Source organism: Vulpes lagopus, chromosome 9 (genome assembly GCF_018345385.1).
Source record: "Vulpes lagopus strain Blue_001 chromosome 9, ASM1834538v1, whole genome shotgun sequence".
Lineage (NCBI taxonomy): Eukaryota > Metazoa > Chordata > Mammalia > Carnivora > Canidae > Vulpes > Vulpes lagopus.
In genome coordinates, this window is record NC_054832.1 from 16,082,114 (window position 1) to 16,105,012 (window position 22,899).

The following is a 22,899-nucleotide window of genomic DNA, read 5'->3' on the forward strand; positions in this document are numbered from 1 at the left end:
TCATCTCTTAGTTCTTTTCTTCTTTCCCATAAGAAGTTTCCAAAAGTTTCCCTCTGTAACTTTTCAACAAGACCTTTAAATTAATTTGATAGTAGAAAAAATTTTCTAAAACAGGAAAAGTGAGGCAAATTCATTATTACTAAATATTTGTTGAGAGGGCAGTTATATTAGTCTTGTATTACTGACCAGTTATCCATATTGGGCCATAAGCAGACACAAAAGAACCAGAAAGAATTAAATGCCTTTCCTAAAGTTGCTAATATTCTAGAAGAGAAAATGAAAAGCATTAATAAAGCTATATTATATATATACAATTACAGTATTATAAATGTTAATGATTAAAACATTATTAACATCTATTAACATTTATATGAATACATGTATTAACACATATAACACTGCTTCTATATTTTTCCCAACTTGGGTGGCAAGAGCGCTGTAGCTTTGGTGGTATCTGCTCATCTTTGTGCCCACAGGATTGGAAAGCCTGGGCTGAGCTTGCCTGTGACCCTCATAGGCCTCTTCCCAGGGGTCAGGACATTCCAGAACCATGTGACCTCAACCCTTAGTCGCTCAGCAGTCTGGAAGGTGACTTGTCATAAAAGTGATGGATGAAAGGATTTAAATTCAAGTCAGAGTTGAGATGCTCGTAGCAGGGGCAGAAGGCCAAACTCACACAGGGAAAGAGCCTGCTGAGGCCACAAGGAGGGAATAGCAATAGGGCTTCAAAAGCTATGAGTCAACAGAAGTCACTATTTAGTAAAGGAGTAGAAAGAAATTAATTGGTAGTGGTAGCAGTAGTCAAAGAAGAGACAAAGGGGCTGAGTCTACATATGACCAAGCAAGAAAGAATGAAAGGAAGCCTGGTACTCAGGGGGATTCTGGGATAATCGGACCTCTTGAGTAGTATACCAGTTGAATCCAGAACAGTATACCAGTTCCTAAACAATGTTCCCATCCCAAGAGTGGAGCTATACTAAGGTTTCCGCTCACCTACAAGGCTACCTGCTGGAATCCATTCCACATGTAACAATAATCATAACCAAAATGGTAATTATTAATTTGAACATTAATGAGATGCCAGGAACCATGACATTTTTATATTCTTATTTTATTTCATCCTCAAAACAACTCTGTAAGGTAGCTACTATTATCCTTACTTTACAGACAAGGAAACAGATACAGAGAAGTTAAGTGATTTATCTGGAATCAACCACCCTACAGGTGATGGAGCCAAGATGTGCCCCCCATACCTTTGCTCTTGACTTCCACACTTCCTTGTTTCATTCTCCCATATTTAGTGTATCCATAGAATAAAATTCCCTTACTGGGGGGGCTAACCTGCATGTTATTTTGGTCTATGCAATCTCAAAGAACCCAAATCACACTAACACTGAACCACACAGGGGAATCATCACAAAAACTGGCTACAGGACAAGTTTCTTTTTGGAAAGTACTGTCATCTTGTGAAAGATCCAGAGAAACAGGACATCCTCATGCGACTATTGTTGCACAGCAAAAAGTAGATGATTTCAATCCCAAGTGGCTATAATATTCTGATAGACTGAGGGCACATCTGAAAGGATTACCATCACCATCACCCTCAATGTCTTCCCAAGCACCCAGAAAGTTCCTGGAGACAGACAAGATACAGTTAATTTTTCTTGCCCCCATCATCCCATCCAGTGTAGGTATCCAATTAATAATATACAGCATGCACTGAAAATTTTTTAAAATGCAGAATGTACACTGGAGAAAGCTTAGCAATTCAGTCCAATGCCTTCCCTCTGCAGGAAAGCTGAGGGCCAGGTCAGCCCCAGTCACACAGATCAAACTTGGGTCAGACTTGGAGTGGACCCCAAGACCCTTGCCTGTCAATCTAGCACTGCTTCTACTTGATCATATGGCCTTTTTTCTTGAATGGAAGAGTGTTTTTTAAAAATTGTTATTTGGATTAGACTATTTCTTGGTTCAGTCAATTAGGATAGAGTGAACGTTAACAAATGTCCTATGACAGTTACGAATCTTGTACCAGGGCCATCATTTCAACCAACAATGAGCAGGTATAAGAAAGGGTAAGGGAATACATTGGAGCTCATCTCTGGTCTGGGTTACATTAAATTTAAGCTCTCATCAATTGCCAGTGGCTCCCTAGACAAGCGGTTCAGAAGTTTTTGAAGCTGGAGTACATTATCTACGTCTGCAATGGGTAGAGAACAGTGGTATGTGCATTCACTGACTCAATGCCTGAATATTCCCTGGATGTTCACTTTTTAAAGTCTGACTACTACACCTCTGTTTTAATAACCACCCTCTTCTCTTAACAAGCAGAAGACCAGAAAATGCTGGGTGGTTGGGTGCAAGTGGATGAGATATCACAGTACTCTTATTTTGCCTTAGAAAATTCAGCGCTGTTTATTTAAAAGATCAGCCTGCAACCATCTTTTATCTAAAAATATCAATGCACTTTCCAAACTCAGAGGGCAACATCTTAATTAACTCAGCAAATAATACTGAAGGACCAGGAAAATCTATGGTGAAAAAGTAGGGCAACACACTGTGGGATAGAAATCAGCTGCTCCTCAAATCATCTCCAGGATGTGGTCTTCTCATTGAACTTGCCCCATAAAGAGTGTAGGCTCTCTTCTGGAGTTCTGTACTTAAAACAACTGTGTGGATGCAGAACAACCTTAAAGCATGTGGATAGTTCACTGGGGACATCTCTAGTGGTATTTATCCTATTGTGATATCAGGATCCTGGCGATGTGGCCAATGACCACCTCTAACCAAGAGGTTATTTTTTGTCCCCTTCTAATACATAGGTATATTTAATTCTTTTCACATACTCATCTGGCATTGCACAGTTGTTTGAGAGATACCTGCCAAGTGAAATGCAAGCCATCTAGAAGTCCCTGACCCTAAGTGTCTCTGTTTTGGTGGATCATTTTCACATCTGGTGTTTTGTTTGTTTGTTTGTTTGTTTGTTTGTTTGTTTGTTTTTTGCATCAGCCAGTTTGGAGGATCTTTAACCTCATCACCTCCATTTTTCTTGTATTGGCCCCTTTTGCTGAGCATCCTCATCTCTATAGATGAGAGGGCAAGTGAACTTAAAATTGATGCAAAGCAAATAGATAATTTCATAATTGGTTTGCTGCTCTCATATTGTTCATGAAGCAAGAGTTAAAATTACTTGTCATTTTAATCACCATATAGTTCCTGTCTCCAATTACCATGGATACACTCAAGGAACTGTGCTGACTAGGCATTCATGAAACTGTACTTGGCTGAGCCCATGGGCCTACCCATCACCAACAGGGTCTATACCCCGTAGCTTCTCACAGACAACTGTCTTTCCGATAACCCATTTCTGGAACTTCAGTGATCAGTAAGACCTGTCTAGAACCTATTGGTTTTTGTCAAAGTTCAAGGCTATATTTGCAAGTGTTGAAGTTGAGCATTGATTTTCACCTTTCTGTTTTTTCTAACATCTTAGTTATAAGAAGTTAGATAGGCAGTCCAATTCCTCTCTTATAGTGAACCTGGACAATCTTACTATGCCAGAAAGGAAGAAAGTGCTCAAAAGCTGATGGGAGCATGTCAAAAAGACACAGGAGCTGACCTGAAGGAACTCCCTCTGGCAAAGTACGGGAAAATTTGAGTATCAAAATAAATAACCCAAGGATGTATCATAGCACATTAAATAAGTAATCCATAAGCCCATACTGATGCTAAAGAGGGGGAGGGGTTTAGAAGAGAAAAGAGGAAGAGGGAAATCTCTCTTTATACAGAGGTAATATTAGAAAAAAAAGTTCATTAATCACCATTTTGCAATCCCTATAGTGATCCTTAATTAGCTAAGAATCATCCATGGAGGATAAAACCATTGGATGAAAGGCTTTTAGGAGGAATCTGGTGGACATCACTAAACCGACTGCACTTACCAACAATAATGAGCCAATGGATATCACAATGTGCCTTCCCCAGTGATGCACTGAGAACACATCATCTGTGTGCTCCTCTGAGAAAAGAAAGTTCAGCCTGCATCTAATCATGAAGAAGTAATCAGACAAGTATAAATTGAGAAAAATATGCAGAATAATTGGTCTTTATGAATGTCAATTTCATAAAGACAAAATAAAAAAGGTCAGGAAACCACCCCATGCTAAACTTAGACTGACACTTCATGACTAAGTGCAATGTGTGAGACTCCTTGCCTACATTCTACTCCCACCCCACCACCACCAAAAGGCCTCTAATAGATATAAAGGGCATTGCTGGGACAACTGCAGAAATCTGAACTTGTAGCATATTGGACAATAGCATTATATCGATAGTGTCAGTCGTACTGTATCAATATCCTGAGTGTAGTGGTTGTATTGTGGTTGAGTAAAAGCGTACCTTTGCCCTTAGGAAATGATGAATGATAAATTTTTTTATGGTTATACGTAATGATGTCTACGACTAACTCCCAAATAGTTCCAAGAGGAAAAAAGGCAGAAACTACAACTGAAAAAAGAAAACAGGTGGCAAAATGTTAAGTACCCTATCAAAGTAAAGTGTCTGTGTTTATTACATTGTTCTTAAGACTCTTCTGTAGATTTGAAATTTTTTAAATAAAAATTTACAGGAAAAAAACTGAAAAAAAGAAGTGAAGAAAGCAATTGCATTTGGATAAGATTGAGAGGAAAGGAGGCGGGCAGAGCACACAATGTTCTAGCTCTAGATCTGAGTGTTATTTACAGACTGAGTGATCATTTATTGAGTTGTTATTTTTGCTTTGTGTACTCTTCCTCATGTTGTTCTATAAAAAGTTGATTTTAAAAAAACATCTTTATTCAACTCTCTTCCAAACTTTATGACTCTTTTTTTACCACCAGTATATTCATACACACACACACACACATGCACAGGTGCACATATTCACATAAGAGCTGAGTATTGCCTACTATGTGCCAGACACTGACTGAGTTATGTGCTACAGAGACAGAAGGAGTGAAAATCTGGTCCCTCGCACTGGCAATTCATAGGCCAGTGCGAAGCTCACACACAGAGATATGATATGATGTGATATGTCATGATAGACATGATAGACAACATGACATGTCATGATAAAGTGATCAAGCAATCAGAATAGAACACAGAGGAGAAAGTAGGCTTCTCCAAAGCCATGGAAATTCATGTTGTTTTGAAGGACTGAAAGACTTTGACAAGAGGAGAAAGTACTTTGTGCTCTGGTTTGGGATACTGTGTTTACAGGATCCATTATTGGATCTGGGGACAACCTTTGGTGATGGGCTTCAGAGTTGTCCAGAGACCTCCAAGTCAACAGGCTGGGGCAGCCAGACCTACACCCTTTGCTGGGAGATGCTCCTCTTCCTTACAGAAAAGTAAACCTCTGCCAGAGCAGGTGTAGGACAGTCTTTGGTTTAATCACAAAGAACCTGGGGCTCAGAGAAGTTGAATGATGGGTGGAAATCAGGTCATAAGTGACAGATCCAGGGCCAGAACTCAGCCATATCCCACTTTCCTTGATAGTTGGCTATTTGCCTCCTCCACTAATACATTAACCTATGCTGTGTTTTGTTTTGGTCTGTAAACTCCTCCAGGGCAAGATTCATCCTATTTTCATCATAGTAGCTTCACACTCATAAGAACAACATTTTGCAGACAACAAGTGTTTGATAATATGTTTCAGAGACTCTAACCCATTTTATCTAACTGATAAAGATAAAGGAATGGAAGCCTAGCAAAACTGTCAGTTGCCCAAGGTCCTATTATACCCTGAAGGACCTAATTCTAAAATCAGTTCTCCTCTCAGCAGTCCTACCACTAATGTTTTCCCACTTTCAGCTATTGGAACACCACATTCAGAAAATGCCAAAACCACATCTCTCCTTTATCATTAACTGAGTTTTTAAAATTAGCTTGCCATTTGTTAGTCAAATAAATTTATAATAAAATAAAACTATGTTTTATTTTAAGTGGTAAACTAGTAACAGATGCCTTCACACAAAGTAACTTCAAAAATAAACTGGATGGGCTCTTTCCATAGTTTGGCTATTGTGGACTTTGCTGATATAAACACTGGGGTGCATGTGCCCCTTCGAATTACTATGTTTGTATCCTTTGGATAAATACCTAGTAATGTAATTGTTGGGTCACAGGGTAGCTCTATTTTTAACTTTTTGAGGAATCTTCATACTATTTTCCCAAGTGGCTGCAGAAGTTTGCATTCCCACCAACAGTGTAAGAAGGTTCACCTTTCTCTGCATCCTCACCAGCATCTGTTGTTTCCTATCTTGTTAATTTTAGCCTTTCTGACCAGTGTGAGGTGGTATCTCATTGTGGTTTTGATCTGTATTTCCCTGATGCTAAGTGACATTGAGCATTTCTTCATGTATCTGTTGGCCATTTGAATGTCTTCTTTGGAAATGTCAGTTCATATCTTCTGCCCATTTCTTCACTGGATTTTTTGGGGGGTTTGGGTGTTGAGTTTGATAAGTTTTACAGATGAACATAGGGAAAGGGAAGGAACAATAAAATAAGACAAAAACAGAGAGGAAGGCAAACCACAAGAGACTCAACTATAGGCAACAAACTGAGGGTTGCTAGAGGGGAGATGGGTGGGAGATGGGGTAACTGGGTAACAGGCAATAAGGAGGGAACTTGATATAATGAGCACTGAGTGCTATATGCAACTGATGAATCACTACATTCTATCTCTGAAATTAATAATACAGTATATGTTAATTTAAAAAATAAATAAAATAAATTTTGTGAGAGAAACACTATTGCTAAATCATAGTTGTAACTAATTCTGAGTATAAGACTTGTTCTCATTTTAAAAAAGAATTGGCAATTTTCAGGGAGCTGTTAAGGACATTTTCTTTGACAAAAGTGGAAATGGAAGATAATTTTAAAGAGAATAGCTTTCTTCATGACCCAATATTATTTAGTGTCGTGTCCCCTGCCCTGTAAAACCATTGCCTATGGGAACAGCAGTGTAAGGCCTACGTTTGTTAATTAGGAAAGAGTTCACTATACACCCCACCCTGCACTGCTCATATGTAACGTGTTAAATCCCTGGCCTGTTGAGATTATAAAAAGCTCCAAATAGGGCAGCCCAGGTGGCTCAGCGGTTTACTGCCACCTTCAGCCTAGGACATGATCCTGGAGACCCAGGATCGAATCCCACGTCAGGCTCCCTGCATGGAGCCTGCTTCTCCCTCTGCCTCTGTCTGTGCTTCTCTCTCTCTCTGTGTCTCTCATGAATAAATAAATAAAAATCTTTTAAAAACCTCCAAATAAAGGTGGAGATAGTAATATTTGATACGACACAATACATTTTGATGATGGCACCACTTGAAAAGAAATTTGTGGATGGAAGGAACTTTGTCAGGCTCTGTTCAACCTCAGTCTTGAAAAAGAAAAAACCATATAGTCTCTGCAGCCCTCCGGACAGGCCTTTGCTGCAGTGGCCTGTTGCAGGGGGTTTGATAGTTGTCAGGGGGATTTGTGAAGGTTTCTTAACTTGGATCTTGCTCTAACTGCCTTCATCCTTGTAACCTACAGGGATTTATTTTTTCATAACAGGTGTGTAAACAGTGAGGGAATTACAGTGGACCCAAGAGAGGTCCAAACACCGCAGATCTGACCCACAGTAAATACCCTCCCTCAATCTCACAAAGAGGAAGTTGAAGGAAAGGGAAGCTGATTCTTATAAATGATTTCCTATACACCTCTTAGGAACAGCTCAGGCTGAGATAAAGCTCATCCACTGATCGTGCAAAGTTTTGGTAGGGCTTTTGGTACTCCAGACTTTGATTATTCAGGAGAACACTATCCCTCCCAGAACCTTCACTAATCCACAGATTCACAACTGCTGGTTGATATATTATTTCACCCATAGGACATAATAAAATATGTGAAAAGTGCAAGTAGTGTCTCTGGAGCCTCAGTAGGAATGACCACAAGGGCAAGGATGACAGAACCACAGTGGAGTCATGGCTGGGTATCAGCTATGCTTGGCCACTAGCTGAGTGACCCTTCTCCCATAGCAGCCTCGAGGAGAAGATTTCAGTCCATGTGTCCTCACAGCAGAATGAGATAAGACATCCACTCAAGGTCAGTGAAGACTCCTCTCAACTAGAACCAAGACTATCCAGAGCAGCATCTGTTTATTGAGGTAAGTCTCACTATATGCCAGGCCCTGGCAAAGATGGTACACCTGCTATTGCCTTCATCCCAAAGCAACCCTTGAGGTGGCCACTAGTGTCATCCCTATTTTAAAGATAAGAAAATTCGGATCCCTGGGTAGCTCAGTCAGTTAAGTGTCCAACTCTTGATTTCAGCTCATGTCATGATCTCAGGTATGAGATCAAGTTCCGAGTTGGTCTCCGCACTGGGTGTAGAGCCTGCGTAAGATTCTCTCTCTCTCTCTCTCTCAAAAAAATAAAAATAATAAATAAATAAATAAATAAATAAGATTCTCTCTCTCCCTCTGCCCCTCCCCCACCTCCCTCTTTTTAAAAAAAAAAAAAAAGGTAAGAAAACTGAAGAGGTCTAGGTGGGACGTTATGTGGTAGAAGGGAAATTCCAACCCAGGTACTCCCTCTCAAAATTAGCCACAGTGCTGCCAGCACACTCGCTGTTACACTCTGCTTCTCCTCATTCTCTGTCTATAAGGTCCAGGTCAAATGAATAGCTCTTTCCCCTCCCCTCCAGTGGATGTTATTTATGTATGTTAATCTCTTATGGTACTGTTAGTTGCTTTATTCATATGATACAAATTAAGTAACTTTATAGATACCAAGGACACATGAGACAAAATAAATAAAACTAGGGAGGGATGGAAGTGTGGTCATAAAAATATAAAAGGGTAGGGGATCCCTGGGTGTTTCAGTGGTTTGGCACCTGCCTTCAGCCCAGGGCCTGATCCCGGACACCCGGGACCGAGTCCCACATCGGGCTCCCTGCATGGAGCCTGCTTTTTCCTCTGCTTGTGTCTCAGCCTCTCTCTCTCTGTGTGTGTGTCTCTCATGAATAAATAAATAAATAAAACCTTTTTTTTTAAAGGGCAACAATACATGGGATCCTTGTGTTCTGTATGTACCTTGGCTATGGTATTGGGTTTGCAAACCAACACTGCTGATAAGACTTTGTAGAACTAAATATACACACATGCATATGCACATACACACAAGTACAATGAGGACAAGTAAAATTTGGGAAATCTGAATAAGATCAGTGGATGTTATCAATGTCCATACCCTGGTTGTGATATTGTACTATTGTTCTGCAAAATGTTACCATTGGGAGAAACTGGGTAAAAGGTACAGGAGATCTCTGTATTATTTCTTACACCTGTGTGTTCTCTATATTTCTCTATCACCTAGAATCATCTCAATAAAATATTCAGTTAAACAAGAAAGAAACTCATGCCATCTAGTAGGATAAATGTAATACAAGAGGCACAGGTCTAATGATAGGGATGACTCAGCTGTGTACATACTTATCTTGCCCACTAGATTGTGGTATCAAGTAGGGGTGGGGACTGTGTCTTTTATAATACCACAGCCATCAGGGAAAAAATGGCCAAGTATGTAGAGTTTCCTTTCTTGTACCACCCACTCCCCACTTCCCACATTTGACTATATTCTATGGTACTCGACCCTCATCTCAAGATGTCTGATGTACTATTGATATTTTCCCTTTCCTGCATATCATCCAACAAGAACAGTTCTCAATACATGTTCCCAATCCACATATAAATGACAGGACAGCCTGGATTAGTAAAAATGAGGGATGGTAAAGGGACTACAAGCCCTAGAAAGTGGAGATCCACCTTTTTATTAGCCAGTTTAAGCCCTCTTTGACTCTGGCTTCCTTCCTAGAAGTGGAAAGAAGTCGTCATATTTTGATACCTATCTCACAGAGTTGACATGAACTCTGGTAGGTGAGAAGTGGCTGGTATCCTAGAAAAAATACAGGATCTCAAACTCAGTTCTTAGTTCCACTACTTACTGTGTGTGGTTGTGGATAAATCACTTAAGCTCTCCAGTGTCCAGTGTCTTGGGTTACAAATAGTAATAAAGCCTGTTATCCTTCCTCATGTCTGTATGAGGGCACTTGAAACTCCCAGAGTACCTACCAAACAAAGATGTGTCTGGCTCTGCCTAATTCACCACTGTCTTCCCAATACTTTGTATGTGCAGAGTTCAGAGTGCTTATTAAATTCGTGTTGAATAAGCAAATGGAAAAATCAAATCATGGGCCTCCAGTGAAATGTATTCTTTGTTCCAACCAGCTCTTAATGCATCTGAAGCCAAGACCCTGGAACATTCCAGAAGATCTCTATCTAGGACCTCTTCATGGCTCATCTTTTAACTCTTTTTCCCAAGGCCAAAGGTAAATTCCAGATTCATAGACAATCATTGCACTGGCATTAAGTCATCCTCCATTTTCCTCAGAAACACCTTGCCTGCATATGCATCACTCTCTCCAGCTTGCTGTTCTTAACAGTGAATGAGTTCAAATGAATGATGACTGCAGTAAGAATGGCCTGCCAAATTGTCTTGTTTAACAGCTGAAAGGAGATACACATAAAAGAATCCCATTTCCTTGTCATTATCCTCATATCACAGCTATATCAATTACATTTCTTAGTTGCAAATTATAGAACCCCATTTGCCCACTAGATTAAATAGGAAAGGAATGACACTTTCCAGATTTTCAGGGAACCAGATTTGAAGACAAAAAAGCAAGGAACTATGCCCATCTCACACCACAGATGGCCCCTAGGAGACCCCACCTCTGGACCCAGATACTTCAGCTCATCTGTCACACTGGAAACAAGAGAGCACTGCCAGTATTGCCCTCTCTGAGTAAACAGACCCATTTGCCCTTTTCCACACCAAAATGGTTCTATGCCACACCTGTTTATTCATATCACTAACGTTCAGTTCAGAACCTCAAATGCAAGCACCTGACTGGTGCAGCCTGGTCACATGCCTGCATCCTAGCTGCCAAGAGAAGCTGGGAAGGCAAATTTATGGTTTTTACTTGGGAAGAGTTTACAAATGAGAAAGGAAGTTTAAAGATGCAGATGCGATCAAAAAAGAAAAAGTCCCATTCTATCAGTATTAAAAAGTAATTCCGATTAATCACTACCAGGCTACTGTGATATCAGTTAATCCAAGAATCATTTTTGCTCCAAAACATTAAACATCTTGGAATATTCATGCTTTTGTAAGCAAAAGTAAAGATTTGTTAAGAATCTGTTGAGAAACTATGATAAGAAATTTTCTCCAGATTTCATTAAAAGGTAATTTACTTGGGCAGCCCTGGTGGCTCAGCGGTTTAGCACCACCTTCAGCCCAGGGCATGATCCTGGAGACCAGGGATCGAGTCCCACGTCGGGCTTCCTGAATGGAGCCTGCTTCTCCTTCTACCTGTGTCTCTGCCTCTCTCTGTGTCTCTCATGAATAAATAAATAAAATCTTTTTTTAAAAAAAAGGTACTTTACTTATCAACAAAATCCTTGATTCATATTCAAGTACTGATGGAAGAATTAATACTCCTGTCTAACTTCTATCATCATTTGTAGCAATTATATAATAAAGCCATCCACTATTTATGATACACACATTGCATCCATTTCTAGAAAGCAAAAAAAAGTGAAAAGAAATTATCAGACAAAAACTTTGGGTAGAAACACGATGATGTATAGAGGTATAAAAGAGCAGTCCGTAAAGGTTCCTAAAGAACAAATCCTGTCAAACTAATCTAATTCAGTTCTCTTACCAAGACAAATGTGAAACATCTAGAAGAAACAATAAATGTCATCTATTTTTATTTTGTCAGGGTTTGGGATTCTGCCTTGAATAATATGGGCCTCAGTAAAGTAAGATGCTATCAGTCAGCCCACCCAGCTCTTAACCAGAAGTACAATTTTTGAGAAAAGGATTAAAGTAAGATTTCTACTAAGACAAATAGTGCTTTCACAAAAGCCAATGCAAAGATTTTTTAAACACAGTATATCTATTACAATCAAAGCCAAAAATTCAGTTTAACAAATAAAACTTGGGTTGCCCTTTGGATATTTAAATAAAGAAGTATGACTTCTATCAATGAAGTCTTACCCACTCAAAGGTCACTTGATTTTCCCAAAGGACTAGTACAGGTCTGACTGCTGCTGAAATAATAGAAAGAACACTTTTTCATTAAGCTTCATAAGTCCCCCAACAAATAGATTCACTATTGGGACTGATTTGCCCAATCATTCAGCCAAGCCATCTTGCCCCCAGATGAGATGGTTGACTCACTTCCATGATATAAAACTAGGGCCCCCAGACACTCACCTTTCTCACCGTTTACCATTTACCAATTATCAATGACTATAGGCAGATTACAAAACTTATTTGGGCTCCAGATTTCTTTCCAGTCAAATGGAGAAAATATTGGTTATCTATCTCATAGAGCACCATGAGTATTAAAGAAATTAAGACATATAAAGTGCTCAGAACGGTGTCTGGCACAATATATATTCAACAAATGTTATATATCATAACATATGTTCAACAAATGTTATATATTATAAGCCCCAAATCTTGAGATCGCAGTGGGGGGGGGGGGGTCTTTATCCCTCATAAATTCAAAATGCTTCTGATTTTAGAAAGAAAGAGAGTATTAAATAATTTCCCATTAGAGTCTGGGCCAGCATTCCATAATCAAACTTATTAAAATTTCTATAGTAAAACATGTTGCCATTCATATTAACTGGGATAAAGACAATAAGTAATAGCCTCATGTCAAGTTCTACAACAAAAGACTCTGGGCCAAACCTAGATAAAACTGTCAGATTTCAGAACTGTATGGATTTAGGGATGTGAATACAGTACTGTGAGCCAGGTTGTAACTATTTACACTTTCTATTCTGTACCATTTGCCTTATTCCATATCTGTTCCACTGCCTAAAGTCTTCCAGATCTCTTGGGTTTCTGATCTATCCCTGTATTGCCTTTTACAGCCTTGACCTAATAGTTGGCAAGACTTCCCTCCCTGGCCATAACTTGAATTTACATCCCACCAGTCTAGCCCTCCTTGTGATGACTTCCCAGAGCTGGCCCCAATTCAACATTCCTGCAGTGTACATTCCGGTCACCAGGCCCAGAAACAGGTAAAATGAATGGGCCGACAATTCCCAAGGCATATGGACAGAGTCTTTGTCCCAGAACCCGGAGGAAAGTAGGTCATCTAGATTACTAAACATAGTACTAACCTACCTTCAGGTGGAAGTCACGCAAAGAACATTTAATGAAGTCACAAGACATTCTCTCTAAATTACAGAAATGTATGACTGGCATCCCAAACCTGACAACATTCCCAAAGCTTCCACCAGTGGTCACCCCACCAGTCTAGCAAACTCTAACACTTAGCTGTTGAAGTCCTACTCTGAGTGTTGATTTACACCACGTTGTGTTGTAACTCCTGACGGCCAGAACTTATGTGGCAATGGCAAGAAGTCAGTTGGAACTTTAACACCTTTTCTGCCACCACCTCCCCCATTAGAGCTGAGCAGGGCCAGCTTTATCATGGATATGTGACCTGTGTAATTGTACTAAGTGCCACACTCTCAGACGATCCCCATGCTAACTTTATTGCTCTGGTTTTGCCATCTTGAAATTCTTAATCATTTTTGAACAAGAGATCCTATATTTTCTTTTGCATTACACCCCACAAATAATGTACCTGGTCCTGGAGCTTGTGATACTAAGAACAGCATTCTATTATTTTCAGAGAGGGCATTCCAATGTGTTGGAAAATCAGACAACCCCATAGGACAATGGTTTCCAAGGAAGAGGAAATACACTCCAGGGTTTGAGCAAAACCATCCATTGCAGTGCAGAAAAAAAATAATAAAACTTCTATTTATATATATTTTTTCTCATCATTGTTCAGCTCTATTTTTGAATACTGTCTCCTGCTATTCTTTTCTTCTATTTCATAGTAATAGAATTGATTTTTAGCTAGGGCTATAGCCATAGAAGTTACAAAATTATATTTCCCAGCATCCCTTGCAACCTGTTGCCTTAAAGCTGAATGCGGCTATGTAATAACTTTAGCCAATAGGAGGATCATAAATGTGATGTTGTAACCCGGCTCCATCCTTAAAGACAGGGGTCATGCTATGCCCTGTCTTTTCCTGCATTCTGCTACTTGGAACATGAATTATTCAGCAGACCCTGCAGATGAGTGAAACACTGTCAGGATGTCAGAACTACAAGGGAGACAAAAACAGGGTCCCTGGGAACCCTCATGGAGCAGAGCTGCCATCCTAGTCCTGGACTGCCTCCCCCCTGACTATTCCATGTAAGAGAAGTCCATTTCTATCTATATTAGCCACCATTCTTAGTGTCTATTACACACAGCCAAACCAATATCCTAAATAATATATTAATACCTTAAAACAGGAATAGAATTTATTAATAACAAGTAATAGTAATGGAGCTAAGGATTTCACTTTGAGAGAACTGAACTTTAGACATCTCACTGAATTTTAAATCAAAGCCAAAAGTTTATCTTATACAAATAGGCATAAAGAAGAAGAAGAAGAAGAAGAAGAAGAAGAAGAAGAAGAAGAAGAAGAAGAAGAAGAAGAAAAAGAAGAAGAAAAAGAAGAAGAAGGAGAAGAAGAAGGAGAAGAAGAAGGAGAAGAAGAAGAAGAAGAAGAAGAAGAAGAAGAAGAAGAAGAAGAAGAAGAAGAAGAAGAAGAAGAAGAAGGAGGAGGAGGAGGAGGAGGAGGAGGAGGAGGAGGAAGAGAAAAAGAAAGAAAGAAAGAAAGAAAGAAAGAAAGAAAGAAAGAAAGAAAGAACCTAAAAAGCACCATATCACACAATTCATCCAATTTTGACAGGTCTTCATAGTGAGAGAACAGTTAGAATGGGACAGAGAACTGAGAGGAAAGGACAGGTAGGTACCTGCACTATCTAGCTGTCTTTCTTGTCCAGTGTTTGTCATCAAATCCATGAGATACAAAAAATTATTTGTGTGATGTGTGATGTTTTAAATTCTCACGGGGATGATATATAACTAGTACCATGGTAGATGCATAGCAGAAAAAATGCTTTATACATGATGGCTGCCTCTGAGCACCAGGACTTCATTCTCTCATGGTTGTCTGGTTGCATGTCTTGATCAATTGAACATTCTGATTAACTGAATGCTTTCACTTTCTTAATCTCAAATTTAAGTTCCCTCATCTGTAAAATGGGGATGATACTACTTCATACCTTATAGTTGGGGGGATTAAATGCAACAATGCATGGGCAGTGCTTAGCATAGTACCTAGCATGTGTTAAGTGTTCCACAAGAGTTAGCAGCTCTCATTGTCACCATGATCATCACTACCCTCACCACCACCACCATCACCATCATTATCACCACCATCATCCTCACCACCATCATCATTATTATGCTGAGATATCTGACTTTAAAAAGAATATAAAATAGTGGATTAGGCTTCTCATAATCATAATTCATCTTTTCTGCACTCTTTTCCCAGACCTTGGGGAACCTTGGTATTAAGCTGAAGAATATGAAGTTGTTTGTATTCAATTGTATTTGACCTATTCAAATGGCAAGTGCTTGACTGCTCTTGAAACAGAGCCAGGTTCTACAATTGACAGTTACCATATGCTGCTTGGACACTATTACTTTACATAAAGAATAGATGCAAAAGAAATCCTCCCCACAAGGAAGCCCAGCCTGGCGCGATAAAGGAAGGAAGGAAGTCCAGAGGATAAGATAAGATAGGTGGTTCCAGGTGTGGAAAATAGCCTCTAAGGACCAACCTTCCTTTCTGTGCTTTGTGTTCCTGCCGGAGTGTACCACGGTGCCCCACACACTCTCCCAGTCTCCAGCATCTACACAGCTGAGAGTTTTGGGGGCCCTCCCTGGTTGCCTGAGGAGTCCCTGCTCATCCTTCAACCCCGAGCTCTAGAGAGAAGTGTTCTTTCCATCTGCATACCCCCTCTGTCCACCCAGGGTCATCGCACTGACTCTTGAGCAGGATCCCACTGGAACACATCCACTCTGAACTGCCACTCCTGTTAGTCACCATGTGTCCTGCCCTGAATGAGAGCCCCTTGATGCCCAGGCCTTATCCCATGCCCGGCACTGAAGGGGCGCTCTTGAAATATTTGTTGAGCTGAAAAGAAGCTAGTCCCTCTCTCTGCTTTTAGGCAGGGCTCTCTCTTAAGGATACACTCATTGTGTATTTTCAGGGACTCCAAAGCAGGGTCCCTTCACTTTCTCAGAAACTGCTTTCAATGGTCAGTGACCCCTTCACTCAACAGCATTCACTCTTCAACTCTATGCTAAACACTTTTTATAGTCTGTCCTCAGGTTATGTCGTGAGCGTTCACACCACCCCAGCTGAACCTCCAGTGTCCACAACGTACACTCCTCTTGTTCCTTAATAGACCCCAATACAAATATGAATTAGAACTTAGATTTGACCTCAGCCTTCTCATTTATAGGAATTTATCCTGAAGGTGGGATTGCAAAAGTTTGCAAATGGGCAAAGTTGAGTATAGAAGGATATTTATTACGAAATTACTACATTAGTTAAAAATGGGAAATAATTCAAAAACCCATCAACTGTGGACTAAACAAACTTTGTACATACTATGAGATCCCTTGTGCTCATCAACAATGACAGCACAAGTATTTATTTGTTGAACTGAGAAAATACCACAAGATGAGACCTAAACATAAGCTCTAGTAGTTCAGGGAGAAAAATGCAAGAAAAGGATTCAACCCACAGGATTCTAGAATGCTGTGATGGAACAAACCACAGGGGTCACAGCACTTTTTAATGCTAAACACTTTTCAATCACCCACCTGATAAGACAGCTCTCAGTGTATACTGATGATGTTCAGAGTGAAGTAGACTACAGAACAGGATGTATAATATGATACAGTTTATGTAAAAAAAAAATGCATAGAAAGATTCCTGAAGGGATTTTTCATCAAAAAGATTGTCAGGTAGGATTTAGCATTAATTTTACTTTCGTTATAGCCTTTCCTATATTGTCTTTCCTTTATATAAAGGTTGTATATTATTTTTCATTCAGCCAAAACTGCAAAGCTCTTTTTGTTTTGGAGAAAACTAGCATGTGGAACAAGGGGTCTCTCATCAAATACCAGTAAATGGAAATTGGTGCACAGTCCTTTTAGAACTTTGCAGGATTTTTACAAATGCCATGAATAAAGTGAAGAACCAAAGGGCCTTACAAATGTTATATTGCACAAACATGCCCTAGCCCATTCTCTGAGTACGCACCAAGGAACTGATACTGCTATTGACGTGACAACACACATTAATGAAGTTCTGTACAGTCTTTTTTTTCCTGTACAGTTTAAAAGGCTTTCTCTTTCAAAATCTCATCTGACCTTCAAAACTAGTTGTGTGACTAGTCCCCCAGACAGAAGTCGCTAAGTGTCTCTCTGGTCACCATTAGGCAACATTTCCAGGTTAGGGTTGGCACAGTTGTTTGTTGGATGAATAAATGAGTGGATGGGTGGATGGATAAAATGTATTATTTTTTAAGATTTTTTATTTATTTATTCATGAGAGACACACACAGAGAGAGGCAGAGACACAGGCAGAGGGAGAAGCAGGCTCCATGCAGGGAGCCCGATGCGGGACCCGATCCCAGGACTCCAGGATCATGCCCTGGGCCAAAGGCAGGCTCTAAACCACTGAGCCACCCAGGCATCCCAATAAAATGTATTATTTTCCTTTTTTATAGACAAGAAAATAGAAAAGCAGAGGTGAAGTAACGTGCCTAATGTGATATAGTGAATAAATGAAGAAGTCAGTGTCTGGAATCATTACCCTATATGGTTTCCTAATCAGCTCTCTTTTGTCCAAAATACCCCCCAAAATCAGTTTTCTTCAGGAGGAAATACTTCAAAATCACTGAGACATATAATCGATCATCGGGAGTTATGGTCAAAATATCAGCTGCTTGGGAATTGACCTATCAAAACACCACCAATCATGGCACTTAGTGCAGGATCCTGGAGACCACCCACTATGCCAAGCAGTAACCCATTAATTGCTGGATGTGAGTGGGTCCTGGGTGGCAGAAGGGCACTCAGTGGGCTCAAGGTAAGAGCTACTTAACTACTGATATGGAACCATTTCATTATTTTACAACAAATGCAGCCTTACAAGGGCATAATGGTTGGTCATAAGCCTTGCTACAACCCCTCTACAACACTAGAAGGCTTGCTACCCACGTGAGAAATTCTCTTCTCTGCCCACTCATAGCAGAGCCCTCCAGGCACTATTTGTAATGCCACTTAAAACCTTCATCCTAATGAATCCAATCTGCATGAATAAACAAAATCAAATGCCACTATTTTCTTTTGAAAATTATCCTGAGCCTAACCACGGTAGGGTATCAGGGTACGTGCCTGGAGAAAAATACAATAATTGCAATGAGGGAGAAAATGCACTAAAATCTCAAAAACAATGCATGAGACACAACACAAAAGACCAGTTCTAGTCAGGAACCCAGAATTCTCAGAAGACACACATGTTGTTTAAGTACATTTTTGCTCTCCGCACCAGGTAAGGTTCTGGAAGGCAAGAAGACTGTCCCTGATCTCAATCTGTTCATAGTCAAGGCAGAAGGAGAAGCATCAGTAAGGTATGAAGTGTGAAGTTCAGAGAGGATAAGAATTCTGTGGAATTTCTCCCTCAGAGGAGTGAGAGTTTTTTAACAACAGAGGAAATCCAAGAAGTTTTCCTGAGGAAAGTGGCCTTGACCTTGGTCTTCAGAATACCAGTGGCATTTGCACTTGGGGAGGAAGGGAAATGTGCCATTAGAGATCAACACAGACCAGTCTTGAAGCAAACACTATTGTCCAAGACATTTGCCAGCAAAATATACAACATGGACATTGTAGACACTTTACTGACCGTGTCATTTCCAAACGTGTCATGCTTTCTCATGTCCCAACCTTTACTCGAGCTGTTCCTTCTATCTGGAAGATTCTCCTTCACCTTCACTTCTACTTCCACATTCAGGCATGTTCTTTCCTATTTATCCTTCATTTTTCAGCTTAGATGTACTTTTTCTAAGATGCTTTCCTTTATCTCCTCAAATGGATGATATATTTTTCCCTACCTGGGCCCCCACAGGACCCTGAGCAGACCCCTACCCTAATACCTATAACACCTCAGTCACAATCACCTACGTTGTTATTGATCAATATACTTATCTGTAAGCACTCTGAGAGAATGATCTGTTTAGATGCATTTTTGTGAGCCCATGCCTAGGAAAGCACTATTCTCATAACAGATATATTTATCAAATGATTGAACTTTTAAAATGATTCAGCAGCAGTCCTATACCAGAACCCCAAACCTGTCACCAGTCTGAGCCGATGAGCTCATGTCATTATACCAAATCACTTTGCAGATGAAAAATACAAATGTGCCCAGACCCTTTTTATCTAGCCCCAAACAAAATGAAGGGCCAAGGCCTGCTCTGAACCACACAACTAACCCCCAAGGCCACCATGGTCACCAGGATACAGTTTGAATCCCAGAGGCGCTCCCTCAGCAAGTCTACAAATGAGGCCAGTGGACATCATTCTTGCAAAATGACTAAAAAGACCTCGCCTGTCATTTACAAACAGAGAGAAGAGAGTCTGGAGCAGGAGATGGCCAGAGAGAGAAATGAAACCAGACTTCAGTTGGCTTAATGGTCAGTGTAATTAAGTAAGGACAGGCTCTGGCTTCAGAAAATGAAAGCATTTAACATTAACTGTTTATAGTCCAGCTCAAGGAATTAAGGAAATTGTCTTAAATGTTAATAAGGGTTATTTCCAGTTGTATTATGAGGGATTCTTTAAATCTCCATAACTCCTGTATTGTCTAAATTTTCAACATTGAGTAGTATATATTTTCTCATCAAGAGGGGAAAGTGCATCTCTTAAGCATATCCTTCCTTCTGGCCCATGACCTTTGCCTACTAAACCTTAAGTCTCAGTTAACAACCCTTGGGGATTTTTGAAGGAAGACCCTTACCCCCAGCTCCCAGCCCTTTGGCTCCAGCCACACCCAGAGAAACCTTCCTGTTAGGAGAAGGAAATATGTTACTTGGCTTTGGATGGCTTCTCCATTCTTCCTCTTCTTAGCGGCTCCTCTGGCCTAGGAACCAGCAAAATCCTGGTGTCTGGCTGTATCCAGATCCTGGACACAAGTTTCTGAGTTTCACAGTAATCTAGTGGGTGAAACCATTTGGGGGTGTGGCTGAATCAACACTCATTGGTGTGCACGGCTGTTCTGAGCATCATGTTACCTACTATAATCAAAGGTGCAAAGGCAAACTGTCGCAAGAAGAGTGGGTCCATATGTTAGGCTTCTTAGCCAATTACCCTCCCACTCTCTTCAGTGACAGGACTAAAGGCTAAATGCCTTCAGCTTCAAACTTATATTTTTCCAAGAATTATATGGTAAGGCTATCTCATCTCAAGGAAAACGCATTAATAAAATCATTTTGTTCATCTGGCTGTCTAATAGAACTTTCTGTGATGATGAAATGTTCCATCATCTATATTGATCAATATGGTAGCCTAACCCATCTGACTACTCCTGAACATTTAAAATGTGGCTAGTGTACCTGAATGGATTTTTTTTTAACCACAAGTGACTAATGGCTATTGTCTTGGACACTTTAGTTTAGAATTCCAAAATGTCAGACCTAGAAAGAACCCAAGAAATCAACTGGACCTATAATTTTCAACCTTTACAACTGTAAGACCCATTCTTAATATCAATGATATGTTCAGACCTTCCCCATATTAACATTTAGTATCTGTTGATTAGGAACATCATAATGGACAAAATTAGCAAAATTTCACTAACATTTTAAATTACATTTTAATTAAGGAAATCATGATGATCAAACTTAGTGATTAAATAACCGTTTTAATTGCATTTTAATTAAGAAAAGCATAATGACCAAAATTAGTAAAAATTCAACAACACTTTAAATTACTCTTTATTACTTACAACAGCATCCTCATATACACATGTAACAGATATATGTAAGGTATGATTTTATCCAGCCCTCAGACTTGTCCAACATGTGGTCCTTAGATCCTCTCCCATAACTCACAGCCTCTGGCTGCCTTTCCCTGTAGTGCACAGCTCAATGTGAAAACCAAAGCCTTAGTTCAACTCCCTGGTTTAAGAGAGAAAGAGAGAGAGAGAGAGAGAGAGAGAGAGAGAGAAACAGAGCCCAAGAAAGGAGAAGATCTGCCCAAATCACATAGCTAAGAAACAGTCAGCCCGACAGCCGGATCAATGCTCTTTTCACTTGGCCACAAGCTCAAAGAAAAGAAGCTGAGCTGGAGACTCACAAGGGAGACAGAGCTGGCTAAACTGAAAATACCTCTCGGCTTTTCTTTCTCTTGGGAACTTTGAGGACTAGAAGGAGCAGACTTTTGCAATATTAAAAATAAATTCAGGGATCCCTGGGTGGCGCAGCGGTTTGGCGCCTGCCTTTGGCCCAGGGCGCGATACTGGAGACCCCGGATCGAGTCCCACGTCGGGCTCCCGGTGCATGGAGCCTGCTTCTCCCTTGCCTGTGTCTCTGCCTCTCTCTCTATCTCTCTGTGACTATCATAAATAAAAAAAATAAATAAATTCACTGATGAATAATTACATAAATATTCCTATGAAGAAGGTGTGAGGGAAATGAACTAGTTCTTGTTATTTCTTTTTTTTTTTTTTTTTAGTTCTTGTTATTTCAGTGAAATTCAAGAACTTTGAGATTTTTCAGAATATTTTATAGCTTCCTCAGTCTTCGTTAGCATCTATGGGCATCCTTTCTGAGACAAGCAATAAAACAAAAATGACCTCTTAAAAATAAAGCACGTTTGAGAGCCCCTTTCAGGAACAGCAGGCACGACGCAGAAGAAAGAACCAAGGTGTTCTCTTCAGTTACAGTGGCCACCAAGTTCACAGCAAGGAAGAAATGGTCTCAAACCCCGGCTCTCTGACTCCCATTCTCTTTCTATTTTAATTGCACCATGCTGCCTCCAATTTCACACACTGACTGTTCTTCTACATCATTGGGGCTGGCAGGAAAATCTACTGAAGTCAGTTCTAAGGATTTAGTGTAATTAGCTTTCCACTTTACAGGCTTCTCCCTTTGGAGTCCCATAGCATTTTATTTACTTATGTATTTTGAACTTGACAACAATGACTATGACCCTGGACTGAATCAAGGCTCTAATACTTATTAACTACAGAATGCTTAGCAATTTGTGGTGTTTTCCCTAGTCTCAGTTTTCTTATATGTAAAATGGGACTTAAAATTCATTGCATAGCTAAGCTGAGAAATTAAAGATGATTTTTATAAATCTCGTAGAAGATGCCTGGTGGGAAAAAAAAGTCAATGCTGTCTCTGAGACAAAATATTATAATTAATAATGCCGTGTCCCATGTTAGACTATAAAATTTGTGAAGGCAAAGACTTCACCTATGTTTCCCAGCCATCCCCACCTCCATAGATGCAAAGCCTCATAGGTGCAGTGCAGGTGTGTGTGTTGGACACGAATGTCAGCTTTGGCACCAAACATACCTGGGGATGAGGGCTCTAACCTGGCTCCAGGACTTACTTGTCTTTTGTGTTGTTGTTGTTGTTGTTTTTTAACATTGACAAGTTTCTTGATAATTCTGGGTTTCAATTTTCTCATCTGTTAAAGGAGTTTGATCCATTAACTTGTAGCTTAATTGCAAGAATTAAAAGACCTTGGGAGGTAATGAACACTCATAAAGGCTCTTTTCAGTATATTAATGTGTCATCCCCGCTA

At 40.0% G+C, this 22,899-nt stretch overlaps 1 protein-coding gene across 1 annotated transcript in view; it reads right to left on the minus strand.

Moving 5' to 3' along the window:
- The window catches only part of FER1L6 (fer-1 like family member 6), a 155,953-nt gene extending 135,693 nt beyond the window's left edge, over positions 1–20,260 (minus strand). The window contains 1 exon segment of the mRNA XM_041769620.1: positions 20,177–20,260. Within this exon segment, the coding sequence (XP_041625554.1) occupies positions 20,177–20,199 (23 nt within the window). The 5' untranslated portion in view covers positions 20,200–20,260.
- Positions 20,261–22,899: the final 2,639 nt, after the last annotated feature.